This window comes from Neoarius graeffei, chromosome 14 (assembly GCF_027579695.1).
Source record: "Neoarius graeffei isolate fNeoGra1 chromosome 14, fNeoGra1.pri, whole genome shotgun sequence".
Taxonomy (NCBI): domain Eukaryota; kingdom Metazoa; phylum Chordata; class Actinopteri; order Siluriformes; family Ariidae; genus Neoarius; species Neoarius graeffei.
Genome location: NC_083582.1, coordinates 46,566,507 through 46,586,202, shown reverse-complemented (window position 1 = coordinate 46,586,202; position 19,696 = coordinate 46,566,507). Strand labels below are relative to the sequence as shown.

General features: G+C 41.4%; 1 protein-coding gene across 1 annotated transcript in view; it reads left to right on the top strand.

The window, feature by feature from the left end:
* The window catches only part of dnah9 (dynein, axonemal, heavy chain 9), a 212,060-nt gene that overhangs the window by 50,238 nt on the left and 142,126 nt on the right, over positions 1–19,696 (top strand). Inside the window, exons 12-20 of the mRNA XM_060939807.1 lie at positions 9,069–9,195; positions 14,474–14,729; positions 15,068–15,309; positions 15,389–15,524; positions 15,653–15,849; positions 16,501–16,925; positions 17,081–17,303; positions 17,542–17,708; positions 17,862–18,732. Coding sequence (XP_060795790.1) covers positions 9,069–9,195; positions 14,474–14,729; positions 15,068–15,309; positions 15,389–15,524; positions 15,653–15,849; positions 16,501–16,925; positions 17,081–17,303; positions 17,542–17,708; positions 17,862–18,732 — 2,644 coding nt within the window. The remainder of the gene's footprint in view (positions 1–9,068; positions 9,196–14,473; positions 14,730–15,067; positions 15,310–15,388; positions 15,525–15,652; positions 15,850–16,500; positions 16,926–17,080; positions 17,304–17,541; positions 17,709–17,861; positions 18,733–19,696) is intronic.

The window sequence follows — 19,696 nt, the reverse complement described above, 5'->3', positions numbered from 1 at the left end:
GCTTGCAGAGAGGCACTCGTAGCAGGGGAAAGAAAGCTCAACGATGATGCCGACACAAAAAGAGCCAGGAGAAAGGCCACTGAAAGAGCTCAATCGACAACAGCCCACCTCTGCCCTACATGCCATCGTGTTTGTCTCTCTAGGATCGGGCTAGTAAGCCATCGTAGGAAATGCATGAAAAGTACTTGAACAGTTGCGACTCATGCGCTTGTCATGGACTTTGTCCGACGGCTGCCGAGATCTCACAAAATATCAGGCCATTCTGTGACTGGGAAGTTATTTACAACTCCGATTCCAAAAAAGTTGGGACAAAGTACAAATTGTAAATAAAAACGGAATGCAATGATGTGGAAGTTTCAAAATTCCATATTTTATTCAGAATAGAACATAGATGAAATGTTTAAACTGAGAAAATGTATCATTTAAAGAGAAAAATTAGGTGATTTTAAATTTCATGACAACAACACATCTCAAAAAAGTTGGGACAAGGCCATGTTTACCACTGTGAGACATCCCCTTTTCTCTTTACAACAGTCTGTAAACATCTGGGGACTGAGGAGACAAGCTGCTCAAGTTTAGGGATAGGAATGTTAACCCATTCTTGTCTAATGTAGGATTCTAGTTGCCCAACTGTCTTCTGTCTTTTTTGTCGTATCTTCCATTTTATGATGCGCCAAATGTTTTCTATGGGTGAAAGATCTGGACTGCAGGCTGGCCAGTTCAGTACCCGGACCCTTCTTCTACGCAGCCATGATGCTGTAATTGATGCAGTATGTGGTTTGGCATTGTCATGTTGGAAAATGCAAGGTCTTCCCTGAAAGAGACGTCGTCTGGATGGGAGCATATGTTGCTCTAGAACCTGGATATACCTTTCAGCACTGATGGTGTCTTTCCAGATGTGTAAGCTGCCCATGCCACATGGGGTTGCCCATGCAACCCCATACCATCAGAGATGCAGGCTTCTGAACTGAGCGCTGATAACAACTTGGGTCGTCCTTCTCCTCTTTAGTCTGAATGACACGGCGTCCCTGATTTCCATAAAGAACTTCAAATTTTGATTTGTCTGACCACAGAGCAGTTTTCCACTTTGCCACAGTCCATTTTAAATGAGCCTTGGCCCAGAGAAGACGTCTGCGCTTCTGGATCATGTTAGGATACGGCTGCTTCTTTGAACTATAGAGTTTTAGCTGGCAACGGCAGATGGCACGGTGAATTGTGTTCACAGATAATGTTCTCTGGAAATATTCCTGAGCCCATTTTGTGATTTCCAATACAGAAGCATGCCTGTATGTGATGCAGTGCCGTCTAAGGGCCCGAAGATCACGGGCACCCAGTATGGTTTTCTGGCCTTGACCCTTACGCACAGAGATTCTTCCAGATTCTCTGAATCTTTTGATGATATTATGCACTGTAGATGATATGTTCAAACTCTTTGCAATTTTACATTGTCGAACTCCTTTCTGATATTGCTCCACTATTTGTCAGTGCAGAATTAGGGGGATTGGTGATCCTCTTCCCATCTTTACTTCTGAGAGCCGCTGCCACTCCAAGATGCTCTTTTTATACCCAGTCATGTTAATGACCTATTACCAATTGACCTAATGAGTTGCAGTTTGGTCCTCCAGCTGTTCCTTTTTTTGTACCTTTAACTTTTCCAGCCTCTTATTGCCCCTGTCCCAACTTTTTTGAGATGTGTTGCTGTCATGAAATTTCAAATGAGCCAATATTTGGCGTGAAATTTCAAAATGTCTCACTTTCAACATTTGATATGTTGTCTATGTTCTATTGTGAATACAATATCAGTTTTTGAGATTTGTAAATTATTGCATTCCGTTTTTATTTACAATTTGTACTTTGTCCCAACTTTTTTGGAATCGGGGTTGTAATTTGAGGGGATTCCCTAGCTAATAATGTGCATGAAATCGCCTGCTTCACGCAGTCAAGCAGACCGAGGAAGTCCGTATGCGCATGCACAGGTTTATCTTTGATTGTGCACTGACAGTTACATCATTTTGTCGCTAAATGAACAGCTGATCACACCGAGATGCTTGCTGTCTGCTGATATTTATTAGTTTGGTCCTGCGTTTCCTTTCCTTCGTAACATAGCATCTTCTCGCTTTCCATTACTGTAGTCGGTCTTTCACATCATCAGATCTACTCAGATTTACTGAGGATGCTGTCTCCATCGCACTCCACGCAGCCCTGTCCCATCTGGAATACTCAAACACGTATGTCAGGATGCTCTTCGTGGACTTCAGTTCTGCTTTTAACACCATAATCCCTCATAAACTGGTGCACAAACTCACTAACCTCGGTCTCCCCACCTCTGTTCATGGATTCTGGACTTTTTCACAAACAGACCACAGCATGTCAGAGTAGGGAACCTGATGTCAGCAATTATAACCCTGAACACAGGAGCACCCCAGGGATGTATACTCAGCCCCACCCTCTACACCCTCTTCACCCATGACTGTGTCCCCATCCACTCATCCAACACCATAATAAAGTTTGCTGATGACACCACTGTGGTGGGACTCATCAGGGACAACAGTGAGACCCACTACAGGCAGGAGGTCCAACACCTGGCAGAGTGGTGTGTGGATAACAACTTGGTCCTAAACACCACTAAAACAAAGGAGATCATTGTGGACTTTAGGAGGTCCAGGAGGACCAAACAGACCCCACTTTCCATCAATGGGGAAGAGGTAGAGAAGGTGGACTCTATAAAATTTCTAGGGATTTACATCACCAGGGACCTAACATGGGCGCTTAATACCTCCGACCTGGTGAAGAGGGCCCAGCCGAGGCTCTTCTTCTTGTGAAAACTCAAAGAAGCTGGCTTACCCCTACACCTGCTTACAAACTTCTACAGGAGTACAATAGAGAGCATCCTCTGCCAGAGCTGTAATGTGTGGTATGCAGGCTGCACTGCAGAGAACAGGAAGGACTTGGCCCGGGTGGTTAGGTCAGCTCAAAATATTATAGGGGCTGAGCTCCCGGACCTGGACTCTGTGTGTGCTGATCGCCTGAGGAGGAAGGCAAGGTCGATAAGCACAGACAAAACCCACCCAGGACACACCCTGTTCGTCCCCCTACCATCAGGAAAGAGGTACCGCACATTACAGACTCGAACCACAAGATTGAGGAACAGCTTTTTCCCAAGAGCTGTAGCCTCCATCATCCCCCAACCCCCCGCCCCCTCCGGAAACTGCTGCAGCCTCCACTTAGGCCTCCACTTAGAACAAGGGCTGTAGCAATCATCACTTCCCCCTTTCCTCCCTCCCACCCTTCCGCCCATATAGGACTGGGGAGCAGCTTTAGAGCTGCAGCCTCTAATACCCACAACCCCTGCCCCGAACCACTGCCCCCCCCACACATACAACAGCATGGACTTGATATGGACTCATGTATAGGTGGTAGTGGTATGTGTGTCTGTGTGTGTGTTTGTGTGTCAGTGTGTGTGTGTGCGTGGGTGAATGAGAGTGAGATGTGTCGTTTTCATTATTGCACTTAGCACCAATGCATTTTACAGCCTACTGCTGCAGCCTCTACTTAGGCCTCCACTTAGAACTACATGCACTTTACATGATGCTGCCTATATGTAGTTACCCTTTCTTATTTTTTATAATTCTAACTATTTTTATCACCGGTCCTTGTCTTATCACTTGTGTGTGTGTGTGTGTGTGTGTGCGCGTGTGTTTAATTTTTATGCCTTTTAATTGCTGCTAGGAGAGTGCCAAACTGAATTTCGTTGTGAATCACAATGACAATAAAAATCCTTGATCCTTGATTCGCACACTCGCATCCTCCATTTTTCTCTCCTGTTTTAAATGTGTATCCCACAATGCCTTGTGCGAACGGGGAAAGCCCACCATGTGATGCATGACTTAGGCCCAATCCCAATTCTAATTTCTACCCCTCCCCCTCCCCCTACCCCTCCCCCTTCCCCTTGGCCCTTCCCCTTGAAACTGAGCTACAAGGGATAGGGCTTGAAATTCAACCCCTACGTATTGGGATAGCCCTTCAACGATCGCATACGTCATCGCGTACCTCCGTCAGCGTTTACGTTAGCAAAACGCGACCAAATGCGTTATTGGCTGCGACCAGCCGCTACAGTCAGAGCCAGAACCAGAAATCTCTGCTGGCAGGGTGTGATTTGTTAACTAACACCACTGAATGGGATATCTTTGGCGCTTCGTGCACCACATCCGACAGAATGAGGTGTCAGAACACTCATGTAAACAATAAAAGCGAGAATAACAGAACAAAACGTACGCAGTCAAGCAACCGAAAACAATACTCACTCCCAAAGCTTTTTAGCAGCAGCTTGGATTTCAGAAATCGCTGCTCATTCTCAGCTCGAAAGCGAATCAAGCGGCGTGTTTCCTCTGGATAACAACTTAAAACACGTAAATAATGGAGAAAATACATTTATGACAATCTTTCGCCGCGGGAACCGCCATCTTTCTGAAATCCGCATGGCATTGTGGGAAATCACTCAAACCCCTTCGTTCGGAGTCAGCTCCAGGAAAATCTCCGTTTGGAGGGGTACAGAAGCCCTACCCCTTCCCCTACCCCTCCGCGTTAACTGGGATTGGGATACCCCTACCCCTTCACGTGAACGCGCAAAATGGAGGGGAAGAGCCAAGGGGTTGGTCCAAGGGGTGAAATGGGATTCGGCCATAGTATCTTGAATTGGATCATGGTGAAGCAGGAAAAAATAAGGGAGAATTTAGGACCACATGGCCCTAAATTCATTAATTGTTCTATTAGAAAAAAAAAACCTAATAAAATGGGAAGTCTGTGATTCGAATTCAGTAGCTTTCGGTCCACTAAACAGAAAAATTGGGTGTCAGGAAAAATTCTTTTTATGACCTACACTTGAAAAATCTGAAAGGCAGTCTTCCTTTAATGTGTTTGAGATCAAACAGTAAATAATAAAAATACAGTAAATAGCCCTATTCCACAACTGTAGTAATCTATATTATGTGAAGAACCACTCAAATAAGTAAAGAGAAACAACATCCATCATTACTTTGAGACATGAAGTGTCTTAATTAATGAAAATAAAGAAAAAACATTGAATTAGAAGGTGTCCTAACTTTTGACTGGTACTGTATATTGTTCATATACTGTATATGAGTGTAGATTACTGACTGGCATATGATATTATTGTATCTGAAATTATAAGTTGTACACTTCCCTGCCAAAAAAAGTCACTCACTCTAATATTTGATTGGACCGCCTTTAGCTTTGATTACAGCATACATTTACCGTGGCATTGTTTTGATAAACTTATGCAATGTCACAACATTTAATTCAGTCCAGATTTGTATTACTTTTTCATTGAGATCTTGTGTTGAGGATGGGAGAGTCAAAACACTACGTAAAGTCTTCTCCAGCATATCCCAAAGATTTTCAATGGGGTTAAGGTCAGGACTCTGTGGTGGCCAATTCATGTGTGAAAAAGATTCCTCATGCTTCCTGAGTCACTCTTTCACAGTCTGAGCCCTTATTTGATACCTGTGCCATCAGGGAGGAAAATCCATTGATGGGATAACCTGGTCATTCAGTACATTCAGGTCGTCAGCTGATTTCATTTTATTGCCCCATAACGTTGCTGAGCCTCATCCTGACCAACTGAAGCAACTGAAGTGATCATAACACTGCCTCCAGAGGCTTGTACAGTGGCCACTATGAATGATTGGTGCATCACTTCATGTGCTTCCCTTCTTACCCTGACACACCCATCATTCTGGAAGAGAGTAAATCTGGACTCATCAGACCACATGACCGTTGTCCATCCTCCAGAGTCCAATCTTTATACTCCCTTGCAAACTGTAGCCTTTTCTCCGAACAAGTGTCTTATGACCATATAGCTGTTTCCCAATCCTGTGAGTTCTTGTCACACTGTGAGTGTGGAACTGCTCTTAATTTCACTATTACACATAGCCATGAGTCTACCTACCTACCTACCCACCCACCTACCTACCCACCGACCGACAGTATTTATTTATTAAGATTCGACTTCACCAAGCATTCACATGATCTCTGGTCATGGTCAGTCAGGATCTTTTTCCAACCACATTTTTTCCACGAAGTTGGCAGTTCACCACTATCCTTCCAGGTTTTAATAATGTGTTGGACAGTTCTTAACCCAATTCCAGTCATTTCAGCAACCTGCTTAGTTGTTTTCTTTGAAAACAACTAAGCAGGCCAATAATTTGACACACAGTAACATCTTTTCCATGAGCACGGGATGCGTCTTCCGACATGTTTGTTTAAGAAATGAGAAGCTACTCATTGCATCAGTTAGGGTGAAAAGAATTGTTGCCAGCTGAAACACATTAATCACTGCATTAATTATCCAGTCAAAGGCTCTTAAGTATTTGCTTATTTAAATCCAAATGGTGACTTTTTTTTTTTTTGCTGGGCAGTGTATTTGTGAGCTGTAATTAAAGTGAGATATTTTAAACAAAAAGAAATGTTTATGTTTTTCAAATGATTTTCTAATCATGTTTCTGGGATTAAAATGAAAAAAGTAGCGATGCAGGTCAATGCGCTGTCATATAATGTGGTACAAACACTACTTAAGACTAAGTTAAGACTATTCGTTAAGACACTATTTGTTAAGAATTCATAAGGCTCTAAAGTATTGTATTTTCTTAAGTAATTATATTCATGACTTATGGATTATAATGCCTTATGGCTGTGTTATAATATGTTGTGAATGTGTTCATAGTTCATTATGGATCACTTTAGATCATTATAGTCCTCATAGAAAGTAAAGATGGCACAATATATTTTTTCTTTTTCGATACTGATGATGATACTAAAAGTTTGAGTATCAGTCAATAACAATACCCATCTGATAATTTTTTCTTTAAAAACTACTAAGCTTTAAAATGATTTTTAAAACTGAAGCACTTAAACTGCAATAAAGCATACACAGCTGAAACAACAAAACCACATCTTTTTTCAGGTACAGTGGTGCTTAAAAGTTTGTGAACCCTTTAGAATTTTCTATATTTCTGCAAAAATATGACCCAAAACATCATCAGATTTTCACACAAGTCCTAAAAGTAGATAAAGAGAACCCAGTTAAACAAATGAGACAAAAATATTATACTTGGTCATTTATTTACTGAGGAAAATGATCCAATATTACATGTCTGTGAGTGGCAAAAGTATGTGAACCTTTGCTTTCAGTATCTGGTGTGACCCCCTTGTGCAGCAATAACTGCAATTAAATGTTTCCGGTATCTGTTGATCAGTCCTGCACACCGGCTTGGAGGAATTTTAGTCCATTCCTCCATACAGAACAGCTTCAACTCAGGGATGTTGGTGGGTTTCCTCACATGAACTGCTCGCTTCAGGTCCTTCCACAACATTTTGATTGGATTAAGGTCAGGACTTTGACTTGGCCATTCCAAAACATGAACTTTATTCTTCTTTAACCATTCTTTGGTAGAACGACTTGTGTGCTTAGGGTCGTTGTCTTGCTGCATGACCCACCTTCTCTTGAAATTCAGTTCGTGGACGGATGTCCTGATATTTTCCTTTAGAATTCGCTGGTATAATTCAGAATTCATTGTTCCATCAATGATGGCAAGCCGTCCTGGCCCAGATTCAGCAAAACAGGCCCAAAACACGATACTACCACCACCATGTTTCACAGATGGAATAAGGTTGTTATGCTGGAATGCAGTGTTTTCCTTTCTCCAAACTTAACGCTTCTCATTTAAACCAAATTGTTCTATTTTGGGCTCAGCCGTCCACAAAACATTTTTCCAATAGCCTTCTGGCTTGTCCATGTGATCTTTAGCAAACTGCAGACAAGCAGCAAGTTTTTTGGAGAGCAGTGGCTTTCTCCTTGCAACCCTATCATGCACACCATTGTTGTTCAGTGTTCTCCTGATGGTGGACTCATGAACATTAACATTAGCCAATGTGAGAGAGGCCTTCAGTTGCTTAGAAGTTACCCTGGGGTCCTTTGTGACCTCGCCGACTATTACACGCCTTGCTCTTGGAGTGATCTTTGTTGGTCGACCACTCCTGGGGAGGGTAACAATGGTCTTGAATTTCCTCCATTTGTACACAATCTGTCTGACTGTGAATTGGTGGAGTCCAAACTCTTTAGAGATGGTTTTGTAACCTTTTCCAGCCTGATGAACATCAACAACGCTTTTTCTGAGGTCCTCAGAAATCTCCTTTGTTCGTGCCATGATACACTTGCACAAACATGTGTTGTGAAGATCAGACTTTGATAGATCCCTGTTCTTTAAATAAAACAGGGTGCCCACTCACACCTGATTTGTCATCCAATTGATTGAAAACACCGGACTCTAATTTCACCTTCAAATTAACTGCTAATCCTAGAGGTTCACATACTTTTGCCACTCACAGATATGTAATATTGGATCATTTTCCTCAATAAATAAATGACCAAGTATCATATTTTTGTCTCATTTGTTTAACTGGGTTCTCTTTATCTACTTTTAGGACTTGTGTGAAAATCTGATGATGTTTTGGGTCATATTTATGCAGAAATATAGAAAATTCTAAAGGGTTCACAAACTTTCAAGCACCACTGTAAACTCACAAAAACTACCGACATTGCAAATATAATTAATTATAAAGTATACATATATTAAAAATCAATCTTTAAAAAATGAAGTCCCTATGTAAACATTTCCAGTTACAAAGACCCTTTCCCAAATCCATTAAAATTTTCTATCTATCTATCTATCTATCTATCTATCTATCTATCTATCTATCTATCTATCTATCTATCTATCTATCTATCTATCTATCTATCTATCTATCTGCCTATCTGTCTGTCTGTCTGTGTATTTACAAACAAGATTGAATAAAATTCAATCTATTTTTCTTTGTTTTCTAATAAAACCATTTTTGCTGGTTTAAGCCTGACACCAGTCCTGGGTATCAGATTTGTGACATCTTGAATATAAAGTAAAAACATTTAATGGAATGTGCCTTGTAACAGTCTACACAGTCTCAACCATTTTTCATAAGCTATTTTCTTTATGTCCTGTATTTACTTCTAGGTATTCCACTAAGCTTTATAACAGATGGACTGAATCAGTGGGTGAAAAATCCCAGTATAATCTCAACCAGCCCCTGATATCCAGAGACCCAGCCTCAAAATTTATCACTGTCAACTTCAGTCCACAGGTAATGACTTCTAATAGTCATGTGTACATGCAGTATTTCAGATGCCTGTATGGTGCATCTCAGAACTAATATTTCACATCAGAATAATAAAAAAACAAACCAAGTACTTGTTTCAGAAATGAAAAAAAAATACAAACCCCATTTCCAGGAAAGTTTGAATATTTTTCAAAATGCAATAAAAACAAAAATCTGCAATTTGTCAACTGTGGGTGGTAAAAGAGAGCAACTGGACTTGCTTGAAGATTCTTGAAGACGTTTCACCTCTCATCCGAAAGGCTTCTTCAGTTCTGTCTGACTAATAGGGAGTATCAGGTATTTATCCTCTCATGGATGAAAAACAATCTTAAGGTGTCGTTGAGTCATCCTGTTGGTGTGGGTCACTGGGGGCTGGGTGTGAACGGCTTAGAGAGTCGTTGGGGTGATCAGTGGGTTGTTTGTCCTCTCTTGCCCCTTTTCCACCAAAGCAGTTCCAGGGCTGGTTCAGGGCCAGTGCTTAGTTTGGAACCGGGTTTTCTGTTTCCACTGACAAAGAACTGGCTCTGGGGCCAGAAAAACCGGTTCCAGGCTAGCACCAACTCTTTGCTGGGCTAGAGGAAAGAACCGCTTACGTCAGCGGGGGAGTTGTTAAAACCAACAACAATAACAAGACCGCGAAAGATCGCCATTTTTAAGCAGCGAGAAGCAGCAGCTGTACAAACGCGAAGTCATCCATTATTATTATTATTATTATTGTTGTTGCTGCTGCTGCTTCTTCCGTGTTGTTTTTGCTTCGATATTCGCGCCAAGGTTTAAGCAAATGTAGCGACGTAACTGACGTATACAGCGACGTAATGACGTATACAGCGATGTAATGACGTGGCACCGTGAGCAATGGAAAAGCAAACTGGTTCTCAGCTGGCTCGCAAGTTGAACGAGTTGTGAACTAGCACCAGCACTAGCTCCGAACCAGCCCTGGAACTGATTTGGTGGAAAAGGGGTATCTGTCCTCCTGTGAGTCACTGAAAACAGCTGGGTTTTGGTGTGCATTCAGTTGTCTGGGAAGTGTGCCAAGGACTGCATTGTAGGTGGCTGATAAATGGTGTCTTAGACCACCATCTCTGTTCAGTGATGGCCATTCCAGGTTGACAAAAATGGCTTCTTTAACTCCTCGCTCATACCAACGATCCTCTCTGGTTAAAATGTGTACGTTGCAATCCTGAAATGAGTGTCCTTTGTTGTTAAGTGAAGTGGTTGTTTTGTTTCCCACTGAATTGCATACACTACGTTGTCCTGTTTGTGTCTGAGTATTCTGTCCTTAGGGTGGACCAGTTTCTGCTTCAGGGTGTTGCTGGGTCTGAAATGTACCGGAATGTTGTGTTTGTAGAAGATCCTCCTGAGTTTCTCATATAGACCAGAAATGTAGGGAATGACAATGTTCTTGCATTTGTTACTGTTATCTTCCTTGTCTGTTATGCTCCTTTTTCTGCTCTTGAAGAAAGCCCAGTTGGGATACCTGCAGTCCTGAAGTGGTTTCTTGATGTGATTTTGCTCCTTCTCTTTTCCCTCTACCATTGTAGGAATGTTCTGAGCCCTGTGTTGCAAGGTCCTAATGACCCCCAACTTGTGTTCCAGTGGGTGGTGTGAGTCGAAAAGTAGGTACTGGTCTGTGTGTGTGTGGGTTTCTGGTAGACCTTCTGTCTTGTCTAATGTGTACATCACAATCCAAGAAGGCTAGATTATTCCCACTGATGTCCTTCTAAGTGAAATTGATGTTGATATCCACTGCATTGATGTGCTTAGAGAAGGCTTCCACCTCATGGGTTTTGATTTTAACCCAGGTGTCATCCACATATCTGAACCAGTGGCTGGGAGCAACTCTTGAAAAAGTGGTCAAAGCTTTATGTTCCACTTCCTCCATGTATAGATTGGCCACAATAGGGGACACCGGTGAGCCCATGGTGCATCCATGCTTCTGTCTGTAGAAATTTTCATTAAACTGGAAATAGGTGGTGGTCAGGCAGAGGTCAAGCAGGGTGCAAATCTGGTCCGTGGTGAGGTTCGTTCTATCCAGTAAGGTGCTGTCTTGAAGGAGTCATTTTTTAACAGATTCGACTGCTTCTGTGGTGGGAATGCAGGTGAATAGAGAAGTGACATTGTAGGAAACCATGTTTTCATCTGAGTCTAGTTTGAGGTCTGCAACTTTAGTAGCAAAATCTTGGGAGTTTTTGACATGATGTGGCGTGTTTCCAACAAGAGGAGCCAGGATGGTGGCTAGGTGTTTGGCAATGTTATAGGTGACAGAGTTTATACTGCTGATGATAGGTCTGAGTGGAGCTCCTTCCTTGTGAATTTTGGGGAGTCCGTATATGAGAGGAACGGCTTCCCAAGGGTACAATCTGTAGTACAGAGATTCTACTATGTTCACACCCAGCCCCCAGTGACCCACACCAACAGGATAACTCAACGACACCTTAGGATTGCTTTTCATCCATGAGAGGATAAATACCTGATACTCCCCATTAGTCAGACAGAACTGAAGAAGCCTTTTGGATGAGAGGTGAAACGTCTTCAAGAATCTTCAAGCAAGTCCAGTTGCTCTCTTTTACCACCCACAGTTTACTATGACCTGGATGACTGAGAATCTTCACAGACCTGCAATTTGTCAGTACATATGAACATTTATTTAACTGACAAACGCACAAAGAAAAGATTTTCAATAGTTTTACTGACCAACTTAATTGTATCTTGTAAATATAAACAAAGTTAGAATTTGATGCCTGTAATACATTCAAAAAAAGTTGGGACGGAAGCATTATTACCATTGTGTTACATCACCATTCTTTTATAACACTTTTTAATCGTATGGGGTCTGAGGATACTAATTGTTGCAGTTTTGTAGTTGGAATTTTTGTCCATTCTTGTTTGATACAAGACTTCAACTGCTCAACAGTCCGTGGTTGCTGTTGTCTGATTCTCCTCTTCATGATGCACCATACATTCTCAATAGGAGACAGATCTGAACTGGCAGCAGGCCAGTCAAGCACACACACTCTGTGTCTACGAAACCACGCTGTTGTAGCCTGTGCAGAATGAGGCCCGGCATTGTACTACTGAAATAAGCAGGGACTTCCCAGGAAGAGATGTCGCCTTGATGGCAGCATATGTCTCTCTAAAATCCCAATATATGCCCCCGCGTCAGTGGTACCTTCACACACATGCATCTCACCCATGCCGTGGGCACTGATGCCCCCATGCCGTCACAGACGGTTATATACATTACAGACGAGGTGTAATGCAGTGTCACTATCTGTATCTGTTTACAGTGCCTTGAAAAAGTATTCATACCCCTTGAACTTTTTCACATTTTTCCACCTTACAACCATGAACTTGAAAGTTTTTTATTGAGATTTTATGTGATAGACCAACACAGAGTAGCACATAATTGTGAAGTGAAACAAAAATGATAAATGGTCTTCAAAATTTTAAACAAATAAAAATCTGAAAAAAGTGGTTTGCATTAGTATTCAGCTCCCTGCGTCAATACTTTGTAGAGCCACCTTTTGCTGCAATTACAGCTGCAAGTCTTTTGTGGTATGTCTTTACCAGCTTTGCACATCTAGACACTGAAATTTTTGCCCATTCTTCTTTGCAAAATAGCTCAAGCTCAGCCAGATTGGATGGAGAGCGTCTGTGAACAGCAATTTTCGAGTCTTGCCACAGATGCTCAATGGGATTTAGGTCTGGACTTTGACTGGGCCATTCTAACACATGAATATTCTTTGATCTAAACCAGGGGTGTCAAACCTGATCCATAAAGGGCCTTGTGGCTGCAGGTTTTCATTCCAGTCATGCAGCAGCACACCTGACTTGGCTCATTCAATCAACTGAACTGTCTTCACACAGTCAAATACTTGCAGCCACACCCACCCTTGATTAAAGGGTGGGTGTGTCAGTTGATTGAATAAGCCAAATCAGGGTGCTGCTGCATGGCTGGAATGAAAACCTGCAGCCACATGGCCCTTTATGGATCAGGTTTGACACCCCTGATCTAAACCATTCCATTGGAGCTCTGGCTGTATGTTTAGGGTCATTGTCTTGCTGGAAGGTGAATCTCCTTCCCAGTCTCAAGTCTTTTGCAGCCTCCAACAGGTTTTCTTCCAGGATTGCCCTGTATTTAGCTCCATCCATCTTCATGAGTAAATTACACACAGTAGGACTCTATTAACTAATTAGATGACTTCTGAAGGCAATTGATTGCACTGGATTGTATTTAGAGGTATCAGAGTACAGGAGGCTGAATACTAATGCACACCACATTTTTCAGATTTTTATTTGTTTAAAATTTTGAAGACTATTTATCATTTTCGTTTCACTTTACAATTATGTGCTACTCTGTGTTGGTCTATCACATAAAATCTCAATAAAAAACTTTTAAGTTCGTGGTTGTAAGGTGGAAAAATGTGAAAAAGTTCAAGGGGTATGAATACTTTTTCAAGGCACTGTAGTGCTCCCAATATCCATGTTTGTTTGGATTTTAACTTGAAGTGGGTGTGGCTTTTTGTTGTTGTTTTTGCTCTATTTCCCCCAAATTTGGCTCAATTTCTCCCAAATATATGCCTAAATAAACTAATAGCCTGATTTAAGTCACAACAGTCCTGACCAGTCAATTACAGGGACAAATGAATAAACACTGTCAGTGCATTCTTTATGTTCACTTTAAAGAATGTGGTCTTTTTTTGTCCCATGAGATTCATATCTGGCTGTTTGTTTCTTTACTCCCTCAAGCTTCAAATCTGAATGCTTGCTTATGCCCACAAAGTTCATATCTGTCCATTCACTCACATGAAAGTAAAAACACTCACACTTGCTTGACTTTTCTGTTGCTTCCCATGGCACCCTGTTCCTGATACACATCTCTGGACTCAACCAGATGCCATATGAACCTTTCTGGCAAAAAGCGTGCCTCCAAATTGTGTATGTATTTATATATGTTTAGAAGACATTTATTGTTCAGGAACCACCATTCCTCCATAACTCATCATGTTACCATTCATGTCACTAATCCATGCCATCATTCTTTCTTTTTGCTTTGCTTGTTTATTCTTTAATATTGATTAATACATATGTGTCTGCTAATATGTTAATATGCATGTCATTCTTTGACAGAACTGCCCTTATCCTCACACACAGACTTTTTTTTGCCATTTTTTTCCTGTAATAAAAGTGAAGATGTATAGGATTCTATGGTTTTATAACAGCATTGTTATAGAAATGGTATTTTTTTGATCTTGTCCTCTAGTTGGTGTCAGTGCTACGAGAGGTAAAGTACTTGAAAGCCAGTCAAGACGAGGATATTCCAGACCTCGCTGCTGATATTTACTCCAAAAAGGAGCTGCTCTGGCAGTATAGAGCTAACCTGGAACTCATGACTGGTTGGTACAACAAAGTGATGGGGACGGTGCTGGAGGTGGAGTTCCCTCTGATCCAGAACCAGCTGAAAAACATTGACATCAAACTGAAGGATGCTGAAGACACCATCAACTGGACAACCAAGGGTATAATATGTTAACACAGGGAGTGCAGAGTAAATATGATATATCAGATTTTCAAAGCTGATTAGTCCTTGATAATTCCCAGAACACTTAACTACTTCAAACTAAGATGCAAAAACAGCATTTATCATCACATAGTAGCCCAAATCCTTGACTCAAAGTGCCACTGACTCTTATTCATTATTATGATACAGCAATTAGTCATTTTCTTTAAAAACTGCTTTATTTTTGGTACCCTCAGTGTCAAATTACAGCAGCCATGCAAGCCATTAAAAAGCTGGTAGCTTAATCTGTTATATTAATAACTTCAGTCATGACCATAGCTCTTGTGTTACTGCTAGGAATCTGGGAGTACATCCAAGATGTGCGAGAGGCAGTACACGATCTTGAAAAAGGCCTTCAGAGGACAAAAGATAATGTGGAAGAGATCCAGAGCATCATGAAGAATTGGGCTCATCCCATATTTGAGAGGAAGGATGGAAAGAAAGACACTCTGCTCAACTTGAAAGACAAGCAAGAGCACTTGGAGAAAATCTATGGCCAGATCCGTACCTCTGGGGCCAAGCTCCATTTCTTACTGAAGGTCATTGATGGAGTAATTTCATAAGAAAAGATTGTGGGTGTGTAGAATTTATATAATTTATTTTGCTTTTTTGATTTAGAATAACTTGACACTATTCCAAGCGGATCCTTCATCAGCTGAATGGAGGTCCTATGTGCAGTACATTGATGAAATGGTTATAGATGGCTTCTTCAACAGCATTGAAAGCTCCATCAAATTCTTTTTGGACAATACTGGTATGCTTTTTTTTTTTTTAAACTAAAACTTATAAATTAATCTGGTAAGTTTGTGGTGTTCTTGTGTTTCTCTCAGAGGCAGACTGTAATACTATACTGTAATAAATTCATTTAATGGCCTACAACAGATGAGACACCTGGCTTGGCTCCACTTTTTGAAGTCCATCTAAATCTTGAGGTTCCTGATATAGTCTTCCATCCATCACTTGAGTTTGGAGCTGCTGATGGCTTCTATGATCTAGTGGAGGGTCTCATCAATGACGTCTACAGAATCTCCTCTCTGGTACCACGTCTGGCTGAGTTTAACAGCTTTCCACATTACCAGGTACTGCCTTGTCCCTAATAATTCACTTCATCTGTCCTAAAGCACATTTTGTGGTGGGTAGATGGTATAGAGAAAGTCTGACTGTATATAACAAAACTATTACTATCATGCTATATTACTATCATGCTATAGGACATAAGTGGATAAAGGTCTAGATGTGGAACCAGCAAAGTATTTCAGCAGATTGAACCAAGCACAAAAAATTCTTTAGAAGAAGCAATAAGAAAATGGAAAAACCTGGTTGTAGCTCAGCCCAGTTTTCTAAACATGAACCATCATGACTTTGTTGCAGCCAGTCACATGCATTTACTGTATGTAAATTATTTAGAGGAAAGCAGAGAATCCTCTTGGGTCTACTTAGTGAAATGACGACATGGTCACAACCACGCCAGTGTGAAATGAAACATAACCACTTTAACATTATATGTCATTTTGACAGCCATGAAATAATCACTAATGGTTAAAGAGTAAAAGGTAAATGTTGTCACCACTGAGTCATGTTATTTGCTTATCTGAAACTTTATTAGCAAAGAATTTTGTCTAGCTGATCCTATACAAATTTTTGTTGAATACCTCAGCTATAGATTTAATCCAGGTTCTAACTAATTCACTAGAGCTTCTCTCTGAAACATGGACAATCATTATCTACAGGCTGACATGGAGGACATGACAGATCTTGCAGCCATGCGTCAGCTTCTAATGGACCGAGTGCAGAGGGTCATGGCAAAATGTTGTGAGCACCGTAATGCGTTTGAACGTTACGGCTACCTCTATGTTGATGACCGGCAGGAATTTATGCGGCAGTTCTTGCTCTATGGCCACGTCCTCACGAGCGAGGAGATTGAGGCACATGCAGAGGATGGTGTCCCTGAAACCCCCCCGACCCTGGAGCACTTCCGTGAGCAAATGGATTCTTATGAGAGCGTGTATGAAGAAGTGCAGAAGCTAGAGCCTGTCTGCATGTTTGAAGGCTGGATGAGAGTGGATGCACGGGCCTTCAAAAGCGCTCTGCTCAATATTATCAAAAAGTGGAGCCTTATGTTCAAACAGCATCTTATGGACCATGTAACACACAGGTAGCTTTCTGTTACTGACAGATTTTTTTTATTATTAATAGTATAAGCTGATATAGGAGTAAATGTAGTTAAATAGCCCACAGAGGGGAAAGAAATGATGTAATGATTGCATACCTTTCACTTGTCTTTGGTGTCTTTTTTCTTTCCCTCTCCAGTTTGTCAGATCTAGAAGAGTTTATTAAGGCAACTGAGACTGGCCTTAGCAGGAAGGTGGAAGAAGGAGACTATGCTGGCCTGGTAGAGGTTATGGGTCACTTAATGGCAGTGAAAGACAGACAGAGCACCACAGATGAAATGTTTGAGCCTCTGCAGCGTACCATTGATCTGCTGAAGACATACGAGCAGGAACTTCCTGAAGTGGTGTATAAACAGCTAGAGGTAATTGCATTCATGAAAGGTATAAAATATTAAGATTACCAAACTCCCATAAATCTGTTATGCCTCTGGTATTTCACTTTATAAATATAGAGACAGTACACTCCCAAAGCCCACATAAGCAGGCACTTGATTAAATATTTAATTGGAGGTTGTGCATATAGAGTGATATGCAGCTACACACAATAAAACACTACAGAACTTGATAAAGTCCACTCAGGCCCTTGTTAATATGTCATAGGAGTTGCCAGAGAAGTGGAGTAACATGAAGAAGCAAGCTGTAGTGATGAAGCAACATGTGGCTCCACTGCAGGCCAATGAGGTGGCTAACCTGCGCAGAAAGTGTGCTGCATTCGATGTAGAGCAACACACTTTCAGGGAGCAGTTCCGCACCAAAGCACCCTTTAGGTAAACCTTGCAGGGCTTCAATATTATTCTCTTGTAATAGCCATCAATTGATAGTCATATGTAGTGAATGACGTCCTGTTTCCATTGTTGATGCTTACTAAATTTGAATGTCACTGTGCTGAGCATGACCATCCTGGTTTTATTTACTTTTAGGTTTGACAGCGCAAACCCCTTCCACCTGCTAGACATAGCACACAAACAGATTGAGGAGAAAGAATCACTCATGACTGCACTCATCGAGTCAGTCAGCCTGTTTGAAGTCAACGTCCCTGACTACAAACAACTCAAGCAGTGTCGCAAAGAGGTGTCCATCCTTAAAGAGCTGTGGGATATGATAATGGCAATGAGATTCAGTTTTGACTCCTGGCGCACCACACTATGGAGGGACATCAATGTGGATGACATGGAGATGGAGTGCAAGCGCGTTTCCAAGGAGCTTCGGGCGCTGGACAAAGAGGCGCGAGCATGGGATGCTTTCAGTGGTCTGGAGGGTCTTGTGAGAAATACGCTGACATCTCTGCACGCCGTAGCCGAGCTACAGAACCCAGCCATCCGACCCAGGCATTGGCAACAGCTAATGATGACCACAGGAGTCCAATTCATCATGGACCGCAATACCACGCTGGCTGATCTGCTGAACTTAAATTTGCATTGCTTTGAGGATGAGGTGAGGACCATCGTGGACCGGGCTGTGAAGGAAATGGGCATGGAGAAGGTCTTGAGGGAGCTGGATGCCACTTGGACGGCAATGGAGTTTGGCTATGAGTCACACACTCGCACCAGCGTCCCTCTGCTCAAGGCAAACGAGGAGCTCATTGAGACACTGGAGGACAACCAGGTGCAGCTGCAGAACCTCATGTCTTCTAAATACATTGCCTTCTTTCTGGACGAAATCTCATCTTGGCAGCGCCGGCTCTCAGCTGCTGACTCGGTGATCTCCATCTGGTTTGAAGTTCAGAGGACTTGGTCACACCTGGAGAGCATTTTCATCGGCTCGGAGGACATCCGCTCACAGTTACCTGAGGTTTGGGATAAATTTTGATATTTGTTTCCCGCTTTTGCATTCTCCTATGTACCGTTTAGCAGGGGCGTAGCCATCATTTTAGAAGTGAGGGGGACAAATTGTTCAGAGGTCTATTGAGTGATTTATCATCCTCTCGCATTCAATTGCACCTCTCCTTAGCAGCTAAAGAACCACATAACCACAAACAGCACAGCACCAGGGAACCGACTTTAGTTCTTTAAAATTATATACTATCAAGATCTAAAGTCAAAATCTATAAATCTATAAAGTAACATTTGTAAATAGAATTAAGAATAGTAGTAGTAACGTAGCTAGCTATATTCTCTTCTCACCTGTGACCCTGCATAATCATCCCTGTTGGCCTCTGGTCCACTGTCTCCTCTCTCACCCTGCTCTTTCTATTGTGGCAATAAAGATTAAAAAATATGTGGAAAGCAACATTTTGAAATAGAATTAGGAATACAGTAATAATAATCAGCAAATTAATGTACTTTAAACTTTAACTACCACAAAAATAAATTAAATCTTTACAAAAATAACAGTCAAAGGAACACAAATACATTTATATTCTTATTTTCTACCCAGAAGTGAGTAATCTTAGAGTAGCCAAAATAGTAACGTTACTCAAGTAAGAGCATTGTTACTTTAGAATAATATTACTCAAGTAAAAGTAAAACGTATTTTGCAACAAAACAACTCTTAAGAGTACAATTTATTCAAAAAGTTACTCAAGTAAATGTAACGGAGTAAATGTAACTAGTTGCTACGGCCTCTAAGTTAGCTAGCTAGCTTAACTAACTAAATTGACGCTATTTGTCATCTTTTAGCGAAACATTATCTACATTCAACAGCATTACTCAACTTACACGGTTTGTTTGGAAAAAACTGTCTAAAGTCTTTAGCCTCTTGGCTGGTTTGCTGAACATACAGAAGCACTGCCCAGATCTGAATCACACCAAAGATA